Here is an 18,102-nt window from a genome sequence, read left to right on the forward strand (position 1 = left end):
AATTCCCCACCGAATTTAATGCCTATCTAGGTATTTCAATACCCTTTCTATCATGCTTTCAATATATTATTTAAAAACTAGAAATGACAACAAATACCCATCTCCGCTCTTTTCTTAACACTTTTGATCCTGACTATTTATCCACCTCTCGCTACTAAGCAGTCTGATAAATCTACAGGTTGCATGTAAGTTGTCTATTTCCCTTCAATCTAGTCTTATTTTTTGCAAGAATTTCATTAATTCCATCCAATTCATTCAATCTCATCATTTCTCGAAATGTGAAAAACAGACACATGTATGCATACTTCCTGATTGCATCCTATGTTCCGATCTATTAATGGCCTTAATAATGCATTTGCCATCACGCGTGCATCACCCGTCTCTGAACTTAAACTGCTCATCCCCTAAGTAATCATCTGCCCTGATTGCCATCCTCTTAGTAATGATCCAAAGTATCACTTTAGTAGCGTGTAAAATCAGACTTTTTATTCTTCATTCATCACACATTGCTGGCTTTCAATTATTTTGAATGGGAACTGATCTGAAAACTTCCGACAAAATTTATCCCCATAAATTCTAGGAATGTATTAAGAAAAACTCTTTCTTTAAGTTATTCCTTCCATATTGCTTGAATATTTCCTCGCTTAGGTTATGAATTTACTGATATGTCTTCAATGGTATCCACGGAATTTCCTAGTTACTTCCTGAAAAATCTTTCACCTTTCATGTAAAGCAAAGACTAGTAAGAACTTTGTCGTGCAGTGTAATTTTTGGTTAGTCGTTGAAGTGAGAGGATTAGGTTAATTTGGAAAATTTTGAGATGAGGGTATAAAGAAGAATGGAAAAATAAACTGGCTTGAAAGGAAAACAATCTAATAACTGCTCGGCATAAGATGCGAAGGAAGAATTTTTTTGAGATAATCGAATAAACGAGTGAAACGGATGCCAGAGACACTGATGGGCAATGGAATATTGCTCTGTCTGTGATAAAAGGAGGAAACGATCTCTATGATATTATGGGTGGTAGGAGCTGGAGCAATATTACTTTAAGCCGAAAAATAGTTTAATATTAAATAAAATGTAATATTATTAAAAGATTGGGTACATATTGCACGTTAAATCTTAAAAAAATTGTTATAAGTGAAACTATTGAAGATGTACTCTTACGTAATTTAAAGTATACTTCCAATCGATAATATTTACGCACACGTAACTAATCAAGTAGTATTTACTTGAGAGTGATATTTGATCAAATCAATAAATCTGGTAGTGGGTGAAAAATTATTGCAAACAAAATTGACTGTTTTTCTTTTAAACTAAATAAAACCGAACAAGTGTACTGAACATGGAAATATATTTCAGATAACTTTTATTGAGAATATTTAGGATTGACAGCCCATGCTCGAAAAAGAATCAACAGGTAAACAAAATGAAAGAATTCAAATTAAATCAAAATGTAGATGAAACAAAAATAAAAAATATCGCTTTCTTATTTGGAGGAAATGTGATTTTTAAAAAATAGAAATTTGGACAATATTTACCCTAACAGCTATGATCAAGCCGAAATTCGGTCTATCGCCATGCTCGTTATTTGTTTTTGTCATCCTTGATTACTTATAAATGATTTAAAGTCTACATTTTTTATAGTTACTGCAGTTTTTCTTATTACTGTAGTTTCATGTTGCTGTTGAAATAATAAGGGAGGAATAGGAAAGTGTTGAGGCAGGAGTGAAAGTAGTTGGGTAAGTCATTAAACAGATTTGCGGATAATGAACCATAGTTAACCAATCCACCTAGAGTTAAAGTTATTGAAGAACGAATTTTAAACATCAATATGACAAGAATAAGATGAAAAAAAATGCAAACTTGATCAGTTTCATGAGCTTTTCGAGAAATTCCAACTTAATATCGGACGGCAAAAACTAGCTCAGGTAGCATTGTTTATGTACTTTGGAAGTTTTTGCTCCAACACGGTCAATGTTTTTGGAGCATCAGAAGTACTACTGTATTCAACAAAGAGGATAACAGAAAAAGGAAGGAATTAATGGTGAGGGCGTTTACTAAGAGTGTTACGAAAAGACCAATTAAAACTTTTACATTAAGCGTAGTTTTGTACTACGTGGAAACTTGTCCGTAGAAGCCACATGTAGGCTTAAATCGGAGTTTTAATAATGTGGGTGTGGATGGAAAAGGTGAAACGATCAGCAAGGAAAACAAGGTAATAATAGGCATGGTGGAGGATGTTGGACGGAATGAAGAGAGGATGAAAGTGTGCGGGTTTGAGGGAGGGTTTATTAAGTATCGGTATTTTTTCTTGGGAGAGTCTAAGAATTTTGTCGGTTTTTAGCCTTTGACCACCTACAGTTTTAAACGGTTCACTAACCATACTTCACTACCTTAAACTACCTTCACACCTTGTGTTACCATTGCCTACTGACGGTACATTGATAGATACAAGAGTTAAAAGAGCACCTGCTAAGTGTACATAATGCTCAAACACAAATTTCAATTGCGAATCCAAGGAGGTAGTAGGAGTGTTTGATATCATCCATTGAAATCACAGAGAAGTAACGGATTAAATGTATAAGAATTGCATGATTGATTTGTAAGGATATATAAAACATCGCAAGTAGGTCTTTAGACAAGTATGTGACATAACTGGAATGCATGAAACATTTAATTTTTAATTTTGAAATAAATAAAGTCAATTAATATTAAATACATTTACGTATTTTCCTATTTTCTGTTGAAAAAGGGCACTTCTTTTAAGCCTTAGGTCTTTTCCGCTTGGAAAGTATCAAATTTTAATGGCAGTTGGATGTCTTTTTCACTCGCAGCTAAGTCCGTTGGTCTCATGAATTAAAATTTACGTGGACGCTTATCGGTTTCAATTACTTCTAAAAAGATACGGACATGATACTATGTAATTCTTTTCTAACTTTTACCTGCAACATAAGCCTTTTCTGCCCAATTTCTAACATGAAACACTCAGCAACAGCTCACGCCTTCACGGCCACACCCCAAGCAACCTTTCATGCTCTTTGTGCTTGTTAACGGTTGGTCTTAATGACCTACATAGCTTGTCCATAAGTAACCTCTAAGTTTAATTGGTAACTTCATCACTATTCTGCCTCAAAAGGGGCAAGTGTCTCGTTCGGAAATGTTCACTCAACATTAATTATGCAAATGAAGCCTGATATTGTCTCAACATTTCGTATAATACAAGCTAAGCTCTGGCCAACTTTTTAAATAGTAAAAATCCGTTAAAAACAGATTTCAACATGTATATTTTGATAAAAGTTTTTATTGCAACAAAATTGGCCACGTAACCGGCAAACTAAGTAAAATCACTGATTACAATGCAAATTCGTTTATATTCTTTGAAAAGTTTTATTATTTCCATAGCAATATAATTTTTATTCCTATGGACTCCTATTTCAATATTTAACTCAGTTTTTCTCTTTCAACGTATGTATCCGAATAAGTGCTGGTTTATTTTCATTTGCAAACTCTAAATTACATACTATTATTCATGACCTCTTCATTTATACTGTGATAGGGAATTTTAGTTTCCAAACTTTTCCGTTCTCTATATACATGCATCAAAAACATTTTAATAATTCCAGAAATATACATATCTTTGTTTGTTCAAAGCCCAAGTGGCGAAAAACCATTACCGACCGTTGAACTGTCATCTACCATTTTTTTCAGTTATTCTTCTCTTTTCTACTGATTCTCACGTAATTTAAATCGATATGTGAAATTTATTGGCTATTTACACTATTTCACGCTCATTACGTATTACCTGAGAATAACGAACATCTATCAAAAAAACTGTACATGTTAAGTATATGCAGACATTCTGAGGACACGATATATTCTTACCAAGTTGAAACACTAAGCGGCCGATAGGTCATGCATCCTCTTTGACGGAAAGCATTTTAATAAGGCGATTTTTTAGATGTTTTTTAGATTATTTTTATATTTTGTATTTTTCCTTTATTTCCGTAATTTTCCCTACTTCTTGGTGCCAAGGCCGTAGGAGAAAGAGTCTTGACGCCGATGAAATCCAACCAAGCAAGCCATACTGTCTACCAAGGCCGCAGAAACTCATTTTACTGCGGGCTGTGTTTTGATTTTTTTCGGGATCATTTCGGCCTTTGATCGTATATTATGCCCAGGATCGTTTTAACATAACGTGTGTCGTATTTAAATATAAAAATTCATACCACCCTCTTTTGTTGAAAGACAAATACAAACACATTAAATCTCTAAACCTCTCAAAACGATTTATAATGGCCATGTTGTTGATTCCTGCCCCTAATTTATGACACGAACAACTTCAGCGGCCTCTGACATGCATACATGTGTCAAATTTAAGTCTGTTATAAAATTGTACTCATTTACTTTGCATTTCTAAAACAATAATAGCCATATTTTTGTAAATGTCACAAGGATTTACAATTCTAGGTCATACTGAGAGTTTTTAGAGTAAAATATATATAGAAGGAATATGTATAAACATCGGTTTTGCTATTTTTTAAGAACATTAGTTCTGGAATACATTGATTTTATGGCCCCAAATGTTGAAACCTAGAATTTTTATCGCCATAATATTATTTCAAAAGCAACTTATTTAGGAAATTAACAATTATTACAGTAAAATCTTACGGAGAAGCGGAAGAATTTACTCCTACATTCTCAGCTAATCCTAATTTATATGAAATGTTAGACTCATAGCCTATGTAAATTTGATATAAACTGATAGGCGATCCGAGTTGAAATGCTTGGAACTTCTGTTTTTCATTTTAGCCACTATGAGATCTTGCAAATAGGAAAGCTGAGAATTCGCTTCAAGAATGGTAGTTTTTTATTGATACCTTTTCACTAGTTCAATACTTTTCATAATAATTTAATAAATTCAAAATAACTTTCTTAAAAACACCATAATTAAATGCCAAAATTTCCGAACAAAGGTTTTACTTTGAAGGCTTTTTAAATTCAAACATTGCATTTATTTTATGCCCATATTCCTGCGTTCAAAGAAACAATTTACAAAGAGCAATCATAAAATTTTTCCGGTTTGAAATGAACTCAGAATTCGAAAACAGAAAAAAACTTCAATTAATGCTAATTAAATTATGACTAAACTGATGTGTATTATCCTACAATGATTGTAGACATTTCCAACCTCAATGCTTTTTAATCAGATTCGCGGATCCCTTAATCATTTGAAATTTCCTGAGTTACTTATACAGAGGCAACTGACGGTTTATGCCTCCTATAGCATATCTGTTAATTAACAACTCGGATATAACTAGGACATAATACTTTCAATCTATAACCCTGCGGTAGGCAGCACAAAACACTACTCACTAACCTGGTTCATTTTCTCAGGATTATATTACCATTTTGTCTTGGTGAAGGATCCTTACATGGTATTTATAAAATATATACACATATATTAAGTAATATCAAGCCACTTATATCTTACCACTTCAATAAGCTGAGAAAGTTTCAATCCAAGCCACACCGTTAGCGTTTCTGAGTTGTTGCTTACTGGTCTTATGAGACGGTTGTAATTCGACAGAAGATCATCGTAAAGCCTTTTAGCATCAGGATTCGCCTCGCACTTCTTCATTGCTGAAAAATAAACGGCACATTTTATCATTAAAATAGATATGTCTTTGGTTGAAAGTCAGTTGTATGATATCTCCTTGATTTCTAAAGATAGTTTTTATATTTATCATTTTTTTAACTAGGGCAAAATTTTGAATGTTTATAGTGAAAGTAAGAAATTAAGTATCATTTTAATGAAATTTTAAAGTCACTTAGCATTAATTATCATTAGCATATTTCGTAAGGAGAAACATATCGCAGGCAGTCGATTATCGCTCGTGTTTTGTCTGGATAACGGATCACGAATAATGTCATCGTATGAAAAGGCATACGGTGAAGAAACATTATTGCATAGTGTTAAAATCCTAAAAAAGTGTCAAATTTATGTTTGTTTGATTTTAGCAATAATTCTTTTAATGTCTTTCAAAAACTAAGATTTGTATATCTCGCAAAACAACAAACAGGAAAACAGCAGTAATGCCATGCAGCATTCATTAAATATCTTCTTAATACGTTGGTAGAGTTGATCCAATATGTAGGTTTACCACAAATATCTATACATATAGTTTAACTTTAAATATCTGACAAACATATACTTATCAACATAACGAAGTTATTTTGAAAAATACATGAAGGAAACCACACTGAGGCATATTTAAGGCAGGTAAAGACACCCAGCAGCAATGTCACAGTCAAAAAGTAATTTATAAACATTCAGCAGGAATAACTGAAACAATGGATAAAAATTGATAATTTAACGTATTATACTCTATTATTTAACACCAACATTCACTTGAAGGAAAATATATGTCTACATTTCATTAATAACAATAAGTCCAAGTCTTGTCATTAAATTAGAAATAGTACAATAGAGCTTTCGTGGGAATTAAAAGCTAAGTACCATATTTAAAATTTAGCTTAAGCAGTGTTTTGTCAATAAAATAATAAAAAGTTTACATAATTTCTGACTGATAAATGAATATATTAAAAAAACGTTGTGCGTTCGTATCCACCTATAATACGAAGCAAACATAACATTTCATTATCGAGCAAATTAATTCTTAAGCCACATGTCTATATTTGACTACAATTACCCATGTGACACTCCCGGAAATAAAGCAAAGGAGGTGCCGGTGCTGTCTTCTGCCTCAATAACAAATTGTAGAAGGACTTCAAGATGAATAAAATCACGTAATAAACAATATACTATTATCAAAGGTTCAGGTGACTATCACCAGTGATTTTACAAGTAAAGATTTTTTAAACCATTTATTAATCTACCGCAAACTTAAAATCGATAGGTCCTCGTGACATACTAAGGGGATAGCAAAATGTAAACAATGGGGGAAATGCTTCACCGACCACTAGGATGTCTCACAAAAGCACTGAGAGGCAGGCGAATGGACGAGAGGAAACAGTCAACACCACCACTTTTCACTACTGCCTGAATCCAACAAACCGTGCCTGTCAACAGGCATAACTCACCCACAGAGAGGCTGACAATACTCAGGAGCAATATTACCACTCGGTAAGTGATCACCATCTTCAAAGCCTCCCCCTCGGAAGGAAGAAGACAGCAGGATGTTTCAAAAAAACCCAGTTTCAGCAGCCACTGACCCTCAGCCGTGCATCCTCGGCGATCAGATGCGATACAGCATCACCACCCATAGTGTGTAGTCATGGCAACGAGAACGATCCAAGGGCGTGTACGTACTACATGGTTCCCGCGACCTCCTCCTTCCACCGCTGCCTCCTTTCTCCTCTTACTTCAATCCCCTAATCCCTTCCCTTCACCCCAACCCTTCTCGTACACAATCACTTTCCCCTCTGGACCGACGGTACACGTTGGTATAGTGACTAAGAAACCGTCATCAGGCCCGTGGCTAAAGCAGGCGAACTCGCTCCCTTCCCCGCTTCCATCTGCCCCTCCCCCTCCCCCTGGCCAACTACAATCGATATAGAGCGGAGTGAGCTCCATTGACGAGGCGAGCAGCATCTCGCGAGCGGAGGGAGAACTGCCTGCGCCCCCCGAAATTGCGGAGGCCAGGCCCGCCCACCCAGGCTCGAGACAAACAGCGGCCCTTTCAGAGCCTCAGGAAATGGACGAATGGCTAAATTTTCGGTGACTGCTTCATTTAGGGACTATGTGACCGTTTTCAATAGCCTTTCTTTCAGCTGAATACATTTTGCAACATGCAGTCACTATGATGAAGTTTTTCGTACCAGAGAATTATCATAAATAATTTCGTCAAATATTATATATAACTGCATTTGATCACACTCTCATCCGCTGAGCATTTTTACCTAGACATCAAAATAGGAGGACACTATTCAGGTTGCCCTTCTCTTTGGGGGCTTTTCTGGATAGGCATGAAGAGTCATTCCGTGCAAGTTATTCCTTCCTTTCAGGACCTATATGCACGCAAAGACAATGGTATTGCATGTGGCATTTTTATATAGGTACTCCAATAGATACATGTAGAAGAAAAGGTTGGCTGAGCGGGTTATCTCTAGGTAATGCTGTGTCTGAATACCAAATGTCATCATCTTCTCCTCGGAGGAGATATTACTCCGTAAATGTCTTCGATAACCGTATAGTGAAACATTGAGTTGCCAGAATGACATCTATTTCTACATGCAAAAGGACTTACGTTTTTAGTTTTACGGGCATTCTTCATCCACCTGTGATAGCAATTATGGGCGTTGTCACACCTTATTTGGTTTTTTGGTAGACAAGAAGTTCACCCCATGTCCACATAATCCTAATGCCCCGAAGTTTAACCATTCTCGGATTGAATGTGGTTTGCAATACTTAGGTCGATGTAATGCACGTTTCCTGAGCTGAGATACTGAATTTAAATTACAAATATGAGGAAAAAGATATTAGTCATAACGTTATGAACTGCTTAAAATATAATACTGGAAGGTTTAAAAGAAATTAGAAAGAAAATACTTCAAAAATTTATCAGCGGCAACTTCCAATAAACCATCATTTAATCTCCATAGGAAAGGTACGACTCGTGTTTCTAAAAGTGCGCAAAGCCTGTGAATAATTCTTTACGAGAGATATATAATCAAACGAGATACTATAAAAACGCTGCCTTTGGTGGCGAATCCCCAGTACCTCGGAGTCATTGCAAACCAGACGACGTATCGGTTTTACTACCGCGCGCGTGCCTCGAGTGCTACAGGGGAGCCTAAAAGAAAAATGAGATGAATGACGTTGCCACCTGTCAGCGTGGCCACCTAATGACTAACATGCAGTTTCTTTCTATTTATAAAGTTGCACACCTTGAAAATAATTCTTAAAAAAGATGGCTGGTAAGCTTCAATTTCTGGGAATGCTAATTCATATGCTTATTTTCGCCTTTGATATAATTATTATTGATTTTCAAGTAAAATAAATGCTATCAATATAAAATTCATAATTTTTCTCTGTTTTACATAAAAAATATATTTTCTGCACAAACTATTCACCATCAACATTTCAAGACAGCATCTTCGTCTTAAAGCTTCAATGATTTTTTTTAGATTGGGTTATTTGGTTTGAATTTTCTTGTATCCAATTATATTAATGCTATTTAAGCAACACATATATCACCACCGCACCAATCAACCCGAAGCTTAATTTGAGAGATATGGGTATAGCTCACCCAGTACTAAGCCTAACGGAAATTCATCCGTTAGGGAGGGTTGAGGGCAGTTCCTTTCCCTGTTCTGACTTGGGTTTCCCAGAAAGATGTGGTAAAAGTTAAAGAGCTAGTGTGAAATTGATGGTGCCCACGGATGCCACCCGGAATACGTAAACCCACCTCGACCCAATGGTTCAGCGCTCTAACCACTCCCAACGAAGCCCACGCCCACGACGCGCGTAATCTTGCAATTTTTGTATTAAAACTGATCTTTACCTAAGTAATAATTTGCACTCGTCTCAATCCTTCCTTCTGATTATCCTATTTAAATATTACCAAGAATGTTTTAAAACAAACTTGGCTCGTGACTCAGATACAGCTGATTTTTCCCCGTTTCCAGAAGAAAATCTGAGAAATTTTCTTCCAAATGCTAAAAGCGAGCCCATGAATAGTCTCTCTACCTTATTTCCCTAAAACCTTGAATAGCTATTCATGATAGATATTCATAGATTTTTCTATCTCCCTTCCCCTGTACAATTTCAATTCTTCAATTGCTTTTCTCACTTTCAATCAAGTATGCCTGGATGTAAACTCTTCTCAAAGGCGTGTCTTATTCCTCTCATGGTCTCCAGAGATAATACGTTTATACTAATACCCGTATGAGAGCCTAATCCCTTTATAACTTTCGTATGGTTTGGTTTTCAGAATCTTATCTAGTTCGGTTGAATGTTTCCTTGAGGTATCTTAAATATTGTGCTTGGATCTTTCTTTTTTCTAGCTTGATGACAGTGCTTTTACTCTCCTGTGAAATGTACCCGTCTCACTCTCCACAATCTTAGTTTATCATGTATCATCATATATTTGCTCTTTCTTCTTTCTAAATTTGTTTAGTTGATGCACGTAGTAGGTGCACGATATCGTGTTGGTCGATCGGCGAGTGAAGGTGAGTAAGATAGCTGAGGCCGTGGGGATGTCGGAAGAAAGGATGAGAAACATCTTGAAAAAATAATCAGGAATGCGAAAGCTCTGCGCAAGGTGGGTGTTGCATTTGCTGAATGTCGATCAAAATTTAATGCGCAAACGATTTTCGCAGCATTGTTTGGACCAATTTAAGAGGGAATCGACCAATTTTGTTCGGCGATTCGTCACCATGGATGAGACATAGGTCCACTACACCACGCCAGAAACGAAATAACAGTTGAAGCTGTGGGTGGAAGCCGGTGGTTAAGCGCCAAAGAAAGCGAAGTCGATCGCATCTGCCGAAAAGGTCATGGCCAGTGTGTTTTGTGGTGCGAAAGAGATCCTTTTAGCGGATTTCCTTGAATTAGGCAGAGAATTTACGGGTGAATACTACTCCAGCTTTCTTGACTAGCTGGAAGCTAAAATTCACGAGAAGAACCTTGGCTTGAAGAGGAAAAAAATCATCTTTCACTAAGGTAACCTGCTGTCACCTGCTCACAAAGGAACGTTGGCGATGGGAACACCACTGGATTCAGGTTACGATTCGCTCGGCCAAGTGTGGACGCTGGACCAAGTGTGCTGAAGTCAAGGGAGATTATGTAGAAAAATAAAATACATTTTTAACTGAAAATCAGTCTTTCATTTTTAGACCGAGAACTTTTCACCTTACCCTCGTAATTATTGCCTGAACCCTGGCCGCTTCCGATAAACCCCGTATGTATGATGCTGATTCTAAATTTATATTCAACTATTAATTAAATGAGTTAAGCACATGGCTATACTTCTAACATATCATTGACAAGTCCTAGGGTATCACATGAAATCTAGGTAGCTTCAAAATTTTTTAAATTCTCATGGTCGGAGGAGAAAGCCTACATAATTCGAGCTTGTGTGGTTGAAAAATACTTCATGGATAAAAGGAATGCCAAAAAAATGTTGACTGTCAGTACAAACGGGTTAAAATTAAGTAGCATCCATGTCGACTGAAAACTTTTTGCACAAATTGGTTCCAACAATACAGTTTCATCTTAAGATTTAAAGGTAAAACATTTCCCCTGTATCGAGTGAGTGCAAGAAATCAGTGTTTCTTATCCTGGCACAAGGATTAGTCGACCACCCCGTCACAAAATTGACTTTCATTCTGAATTAGCCACAGCCACACCAGAGGCAACGGGTAGCTGCAACCTCACAAGCATGATAGAAATAATATCAAAGAAAATAACAGAATAATATTATCCTAAGAAACATTTTCCAAGCTCTTTACTAAAAAGGTGATATAGTAAAATTCTTCAAATTTATATTAATTTAGAAAAAAATGAAACAATTCTGGGAAACATGCAGCGTAAAATTGCCCAGAAATGTTTCTAAGGAGACAAAAGGATTCAACCATTTCCTTGGAATGGTTTGAGAAACCGTTTCAATTATTGCAGAGCTAATGTCAATACCGCTCGGAATGTCAATAACAAAATACTTATTTAATATGAAAACAGAGAGAAGTGAGAAGGAGAGAGAGCTTAGAGAATATTTATGACGGTAGAGTAATACATGCTAAAATGTATTTCTATCTTACCCTGCAAACCACCAGTGAGTAAGGGCCTGAATGCGGAAAGTGGAGGGAGACGACAATCCTAATAGTGATGAGAGATGACTATACCTTCAGATCTGAACGTGATGCTCTAATAAAAGAGTAAATAAGGCAAAATGATTAAAAGATTATGCCAAACAAACTAATAAAAAATTCAGGAATAACGATAATGAAGCATCTATCCTGTTATGCACGTCTATTATACGCTATATGTACGGGAGAAGAAATACCGTTAGATTTCAAGATGAATGCCTGAACCAAATAAAATAATGGTGGACAAATTTAAAAATTGTATAACGTTTCTAAAAATCCATTGATAAAACTTACTGGCAAGAATAGTTTACAGAATAATGAAGAAAAAAGCGGTAGAGTATTTATGTGCGAACCCATTTGGATAAAGAAGAAGTACAGGCACTAAAGACGCTATGCTCGCTCTATGACTTATCTCAGAGAATATACAGCAAGATCAGCCGACATGTAAAGCATTCATTCACATTAATTGATCTGCAGTGCATTGCATACTTTAGCGGTTAGATGTGAAGAAAGCAGGGAATACATGGTTAGATGTGAAGAAAGGAGTAAGGTAAGGCCATTGATGTTTAATGTGTGCATTGAGATGGTAACTTACGAGAACAAGGGAAACGAAAGAGATGGCGTAGAAATGCCAGGAGAAATCATGCTTCGATTAGAGGATGACGTAGCTAAACTGACGGAGAAGAACGGAGGTCTGAAGCGGAGAAGAGCTAGCGAAAGGAGACGAAAAAGGGCAACCTCAAGATAAAGAAGACTGATAATAAACAAGGCTGATAATAATAAACATTATTCATTATGTTCGTGATTCAGAGTGAAAGATTTTGATTGATTTTGAATTGAGAGTTAATTAAACCAAAATAATTATGACGAAGAAAAACTGAGGTGCCTCTCACTTTGCAATGCATTTTCTAGAATGCTCTTACATTGTCAGTATTGTGTATAATTTATTGTACTGTATAAGGAATAATAATACACTTGAAGCTCGTTAGGTGCTGCAAATTTATCACTTGCTTGGAGGACAAAATATTGTAGGTGATAAAGCGAAATCCCCCCTCTCTCCACTTCTCAATATTCCACAGATATATCATTAGAAGAAAACACTCCCTCCCCTTACCTACTTTTATCAGGAATCAATACTTATCAAACTAAGAAAATTCCTCCTTCTCCATTACGGTACTTCCCTAAATACCATCGCTTAGTCTCCTATCTTCCATTATAAATGAATTCTAATTTACTGCTATCCAATATTCGTTAGGTACATCAATAGTCGGCCGAGTTTGTCGAACATAAAGGTAAGTTATAAGGAAAAAAATGTACGGTCAATTATTTCAGGTGGCTGGCAAGACCAATTAAAAAAATAAGATGCAGCTATGAAGGAGGAAGATAATGTCAACCATAGTTAAATTTGCAGCTGGAAATAATTCCTTATAATCATAAACAAAAAATTGAAGAGGGAAAAGGACGGTTATTTTGGTTTTGATTGATTTGAGCAAAGAAAGGGAAGAGAAACCAGCAGCACCAGAGCAACAGTGACGTAAATAAAATTAAATATAATATTATCCTTGTTGTTCTGTTATTTTTTCCTGTGATTTTGTGGAGTTGGAAACTGTAAATATGAATAAAAATGGATAGGAAAAACTCGAGGGATAGGCCAAATTAGAATGCTCAAATTACAATTTCATTATCGTCATGGCTTACCCATCAAAGGTTGAATTATGGCTGCCCCGAACAATTACTACACAACATGCATATTTTGACTCCTCTAATTTCCGTAACAATATTTTCATCTTCAGTTCTTCACATTTGTCCCATAATTTCCAGTTTTCAGGCCCAGTATCGCCTTACTCAATATTAAAGTATTACAAATATTCTTTCTCCAGGCTAAGTTCCTAAAATAGCATGCGTGAATTTCATTTATATTCTTGTATCACGTCTTAAAATTGTACGTCTAGAAATGGCTACGCTAATGTACAATTAATGTTAATAATTACTCGACCTCAACAACTCCAAGATGATTTCAGCCAGTAATGAAAGTAGTTATTATGAAAAATCAAGGATAAAACGCTTTCAGGGGAGGACTTGATTTCAGAAAAATAATTTTATCGCTCGATGTCACCCCGGTTGAAAAAGCGCTCCTGATAAGGATGTTGCCAGGCCGCGTCCGTAATTTTGTGGCGAACTTGTCCAATAGTTAGATCGTTAAATATTTCGTGAAGGAATTAAATCTAGGCGTATTCTAGAAAGAGCTATGAACTCATAAAGAATATACTCTATTCGACGGAATTTTCATTTTTTCGCATTTTTTAAAGTATTTTCATTTAAAATGGGTTTGATTGAAAGTATTTGCGTGCATTTTTTTTAAATTGAACTGCTTCTGTGAAACAGATATACGCCATATTGGGAACCGCAGATTATAATAATGAGGAAAATCCCATGAATTGTAAAAATTCGTCATTTAGGTTTGTGCTCTTTCTTTCCTGATATGTCCTCAATTAAAAGTATTTTTAGAATTCCAGCAGAAATTACTTTTAATTGATGGAAAATTTTTTTGATAATTTAGCATTAGCTCAAGTGGTCGGTGGGGTTAATAAACATTTTTAATTAAAATAAAATCAACACGGTCAGGGGTAATTTCATGGAACTACTTCATCATTTTTTTAATTGAAAAAAAAAGCGATTCTCATTGCCAACAGTCAACTCGAAAATAACGTAAAGCGTTAATAAACATAGTGTGATTCAAATATGATCCAATTTTGGGCAGTGCAAAGGTATTTTCAGAGTTTTAATTAAAAAAGTTTTGATTGAATTTTTTTGGGTTGAATGGGGATAAAATTAGGGTCAAAGATACTTCAGCCCATGGAAAAGGTCACACTACATCCTTCACTCCATGTGTTTGATGTGGTGTAAATCTCCCACATAGCCCATGCATCATATTCTCTTATTAAGGTATCTTTCACAGGTATACACCCCAAAACTGTGGATATCGCATGAAATGAGAAAGAAATGGCTAGAATACTGGCACATCAAAATACTCTTCTTCCCACCCAAGGAATGCTATCAAAAAAAGGTAAAGTTTTTATTCAATTAATATTGGATAAAAACGTTTTGTTATATTTTCTTCGTATGAGAATGCTTTTACCAGAAAGTCACATTTGATTAAAAACATATAATAAATTCGTGCCCAATCACCCCCTCTCACATTCATTCACGGTAGGCTGGGAAGTATGAAGTAGATTGACTGTAAGCCAAAATAGGCTAATCTTAGCAAAGAGTCTTGAAGTTTGGCAGTTATGGATTTTGAATATTTTGCCTTCAAAAGTGAGTTCCCACAATAACTATTAACATTTTTCTGTGTCTATGTAAATGCTTATTTAACCAGCATGTAATAAATTGATTGTATACAAACTCATGTTGATCGTGTATGTTCATATTGTATTCATTTAGGCTCCTGGCACGTTTCAGCCCACTGAATTTGTCATAAAACTTTTTTATAGTGGTTCCCAATCAATTTTATCATAATCAAAACTGTCACCCAACCAGTACATCTCTCTTTCAGTTTTCCAATATATTTTCCACCCAACCATTTTTTGGAGACAAATTTCTTTAAGGTTTATCAGGAATATTCTTATGAATGTCGTCTTTAGTAGATTGGGGATATGAAAGACTGACTTAACTGAATGACACGTGTTCTTAGTTTTCCAAGTAAACAAATTCATTTCTGAGGCATACCTCCGTGTCTCTTCACATCTACATAATTTGGGCTAGTGTCAGAGGATGTTAGGGTACCAAATTTAATTATTCAATCGTCAGCATGAGCAGGTAATGCCCTCATAAGAGGAATAGTAAATGGCAAAAATTAATCTTTTCCTAGAGTTATTGGAATACCTGTATCTTTTTCATTGTGATCATCATTTTAGCCTAGTTAATAAGGAAATATTATCAATAAAGTTTGCATATTTTGTTTTGCCATATTGGAAAATGCTGATAAACTATAGTGACTTAAAATTATTTTAATGTGAAAAGTAAACTCAAGGTACTGTTTCAAAGTTTAAGGCTGCCTTTTTGTTTGGATAAATGCCAGATCAATTTTTACAATAAAATTGCCAAACTTAGAGATTTTTTTAATCTAAATATTTTATCAGAATCATTGTGAATTATTTGAGACTACAATGCAACAATTTCAGAGTGTAAAAATCATTCACCTTGACTGGGATTCGAACCCAGATCCCTCAATATCCAGTCGAGTGCTTTAGCCACTTAAGCTACCGAGGCGTCCTATTAAACTCTGAAATTTGGGGGCTTTTAAAGGAACAAGATGTTCTGACAAAATACCGTACATACAATGTCACAGGCATTTGTATTCGTGCGCGACGTGCCACAGTCCACAAGGTTTAAGCCAACTTTTGAACACTTATGGTGTTTATACTTTGACAAATTCCTGATTTTATCTGTGAGTACCTTTTTTCTCAACTACTATTCACTTGTCTTAAATATGTCTAATGTTATAAATAGGACTACCAAATAGGAGAAAACAAATGTCCTTTATTTTTCCATTTTAATTATATGCAACCACTCTAATGAACCAAGGTTTCTATGGTCAGGGCTAACATGATCTATCCACTGTAACTTCACAACACCTGTATCTTCATATTTCTGTTACATAACTGGTGCATGTTCAAGTAACTTGGAAATTTTTTCAACCTGTAATTCTATCTCAAGTCTGCCATTGTCTGGGGTGCATCTATATTCATTTTTATTCTCTGCCACTTTAATGTCTGATGCTAGAGATTAAAAGTCACTCAGGTTTTCTTTTAAAACTTTTGGCATTTCATTTTCCATCCCACTACCAACCTTTGAAGGGCACCTAGTAGCCATTAAGAACCTTAAAAACCAGAAAAGCAGTTTATGAAATGCATATTGCACTCATGATCCAAGTGATTTCAAATGAAAACCACCTACAGTTGGATACAAAATATCTATGTTACATACACTTGTAGAGATAAAATCAGGCCTACATACTGCCAATGAGATAAGTTAAAAGAAAATAACCTCTGATAAAAATCCTACTTGCAATTTAAAAAAATAATCTAATCTATGATAAATAAATAAATCAATCTGTGATAAACAAAAAAATATCTATTGATCACAATTAACACATGTACAAACCATCATGCACAGCATCCATAATGGCAGATAGTCATAGAAATAACTGGGTTTGTAACGGGCTGCATGTTTCTCCAACAATTAGAAGCCTAAAACAGAAAGTGGAGGTGGTTTCAGATTGCAGGGACTTGACCAGAAAGAGTTAATTGAACTTTTAGAGTGTTAATGCCACTAATGAATGAATTATACATGACTTGTTTTTTAATTCATGCTCATTTTCACTTCCATATTTCTATAGTTCTTATCTCAATCTCACAAAGTCAAACTAGATCCCTAATAAAAGTCAAATGAACTAAGGGAAATTCCAGAACAGTGACTTCACAGAGTCATTGCCCATGTACACACAAATAAAAGAAATTTCAAAGTATTATAATTATTCTAGGAGATCATTAGTTTGGGTTCAGGAAGGGGGAAAGCATGCATGATACCATAGCGGTAACAAGGTCACTGATAGAGACTAACATTTGACCCAATCAGGATGCATTTGTCCTCTTCAGATTCCCAAAAAGCATTTGATAGAGTGAAATGGGAAAAACTAATGAATATATTGCAGAAAATAGAAATAGACTGTAGGAAAAGGAGACTAATCCACAACCTGCACATATCTCAGACTACTCATATGCAAGTGGGGGATGGAAAGTCCAGATACAGGGAAGTATTAGAAAGAGGAATAAGGCAGGGTTATCCGTTACCATTGCTTCTGTTGTACATATGTGTGGAGGAAATGATTATAGCTGCATGGTAAGAATTGGAGATAGGAATGATGGACGGCAGGGAATTAAAGATATCGGTTAGATTCCAAGAAACTGCGGGAGATGCGGCAACAGTAACTTTTGACGGAGTCATCCCCTCATATGTGTTTCAATGTAACAATGTCAGAGTGTAAAAATCTTTCAGGGTGAATGATTTTTACCTTTTGAAATTATAGCATTGAAATATCAGTTAGGTTTGCTGATGACGAAGCTTTAGTTTGTCAGTCATCCAAGGGGTTGCAAGCATGGCTGAGTGAATTTGAAATTTAGTGCGATAGACATGGGATGAGAATCAATATAAATAAAACAAAGATTATATAGTTTTCCAGAAAGAGGAAGGCTTAGTTTAAGGAAAAAA

The 18,102-nt window shown here is 35.5% G+C and overlaps 1 protein-coding gene across 2 annotated transcripts in view; it reads right to left on the reverse strand.

Moving 5' to 3' along the window:
* Positions 1-7,450, reverse strand: part of nAChRbeta2 (nicotinic acetylcholine receptor beta2) — a 181,345-nt gene extending 173,895 nt beyond the window's left edge. For both annotated transcript variants that reach the window (XM_071593591.1, XM_071593590.1), the window contains exons 1-2: positions 7,105-7,450; positions 5,495-5,643 (exon numbers count right to left, since the gene is read on the reverse strand). In XM_071593591.1, coding sequence (XP_071449692.1) covers positions 5,495-5,643; positions 7,105-7,162 — 207 coding nt within the window. In that variant the 5' untranslated portion in view covers positions 7,163-7,450. The remainder of the gene's footprint in view (positions 1-5,494; positions 5,644-7,104) is intronic.
* Positions 7,451-18,102: the final 10,652 nt, after the last annotated feature.

The sequence above is a fragment of the Hetaerina americana genome, unplaced genomic scaffold, assembly GCF_022747635.1.
Source record: "Hetaerina americana unplaced genomic scaffold, ioHetAmer1.1.p SCAF_6, whole genome shotgun sequence".
Taxonomy (NCBI): Eukaryota; Metazoa; Arthropoda; class Insecta; order Odonata; family Calopterygidae; genus Hetaerina; species Hetaerina americana.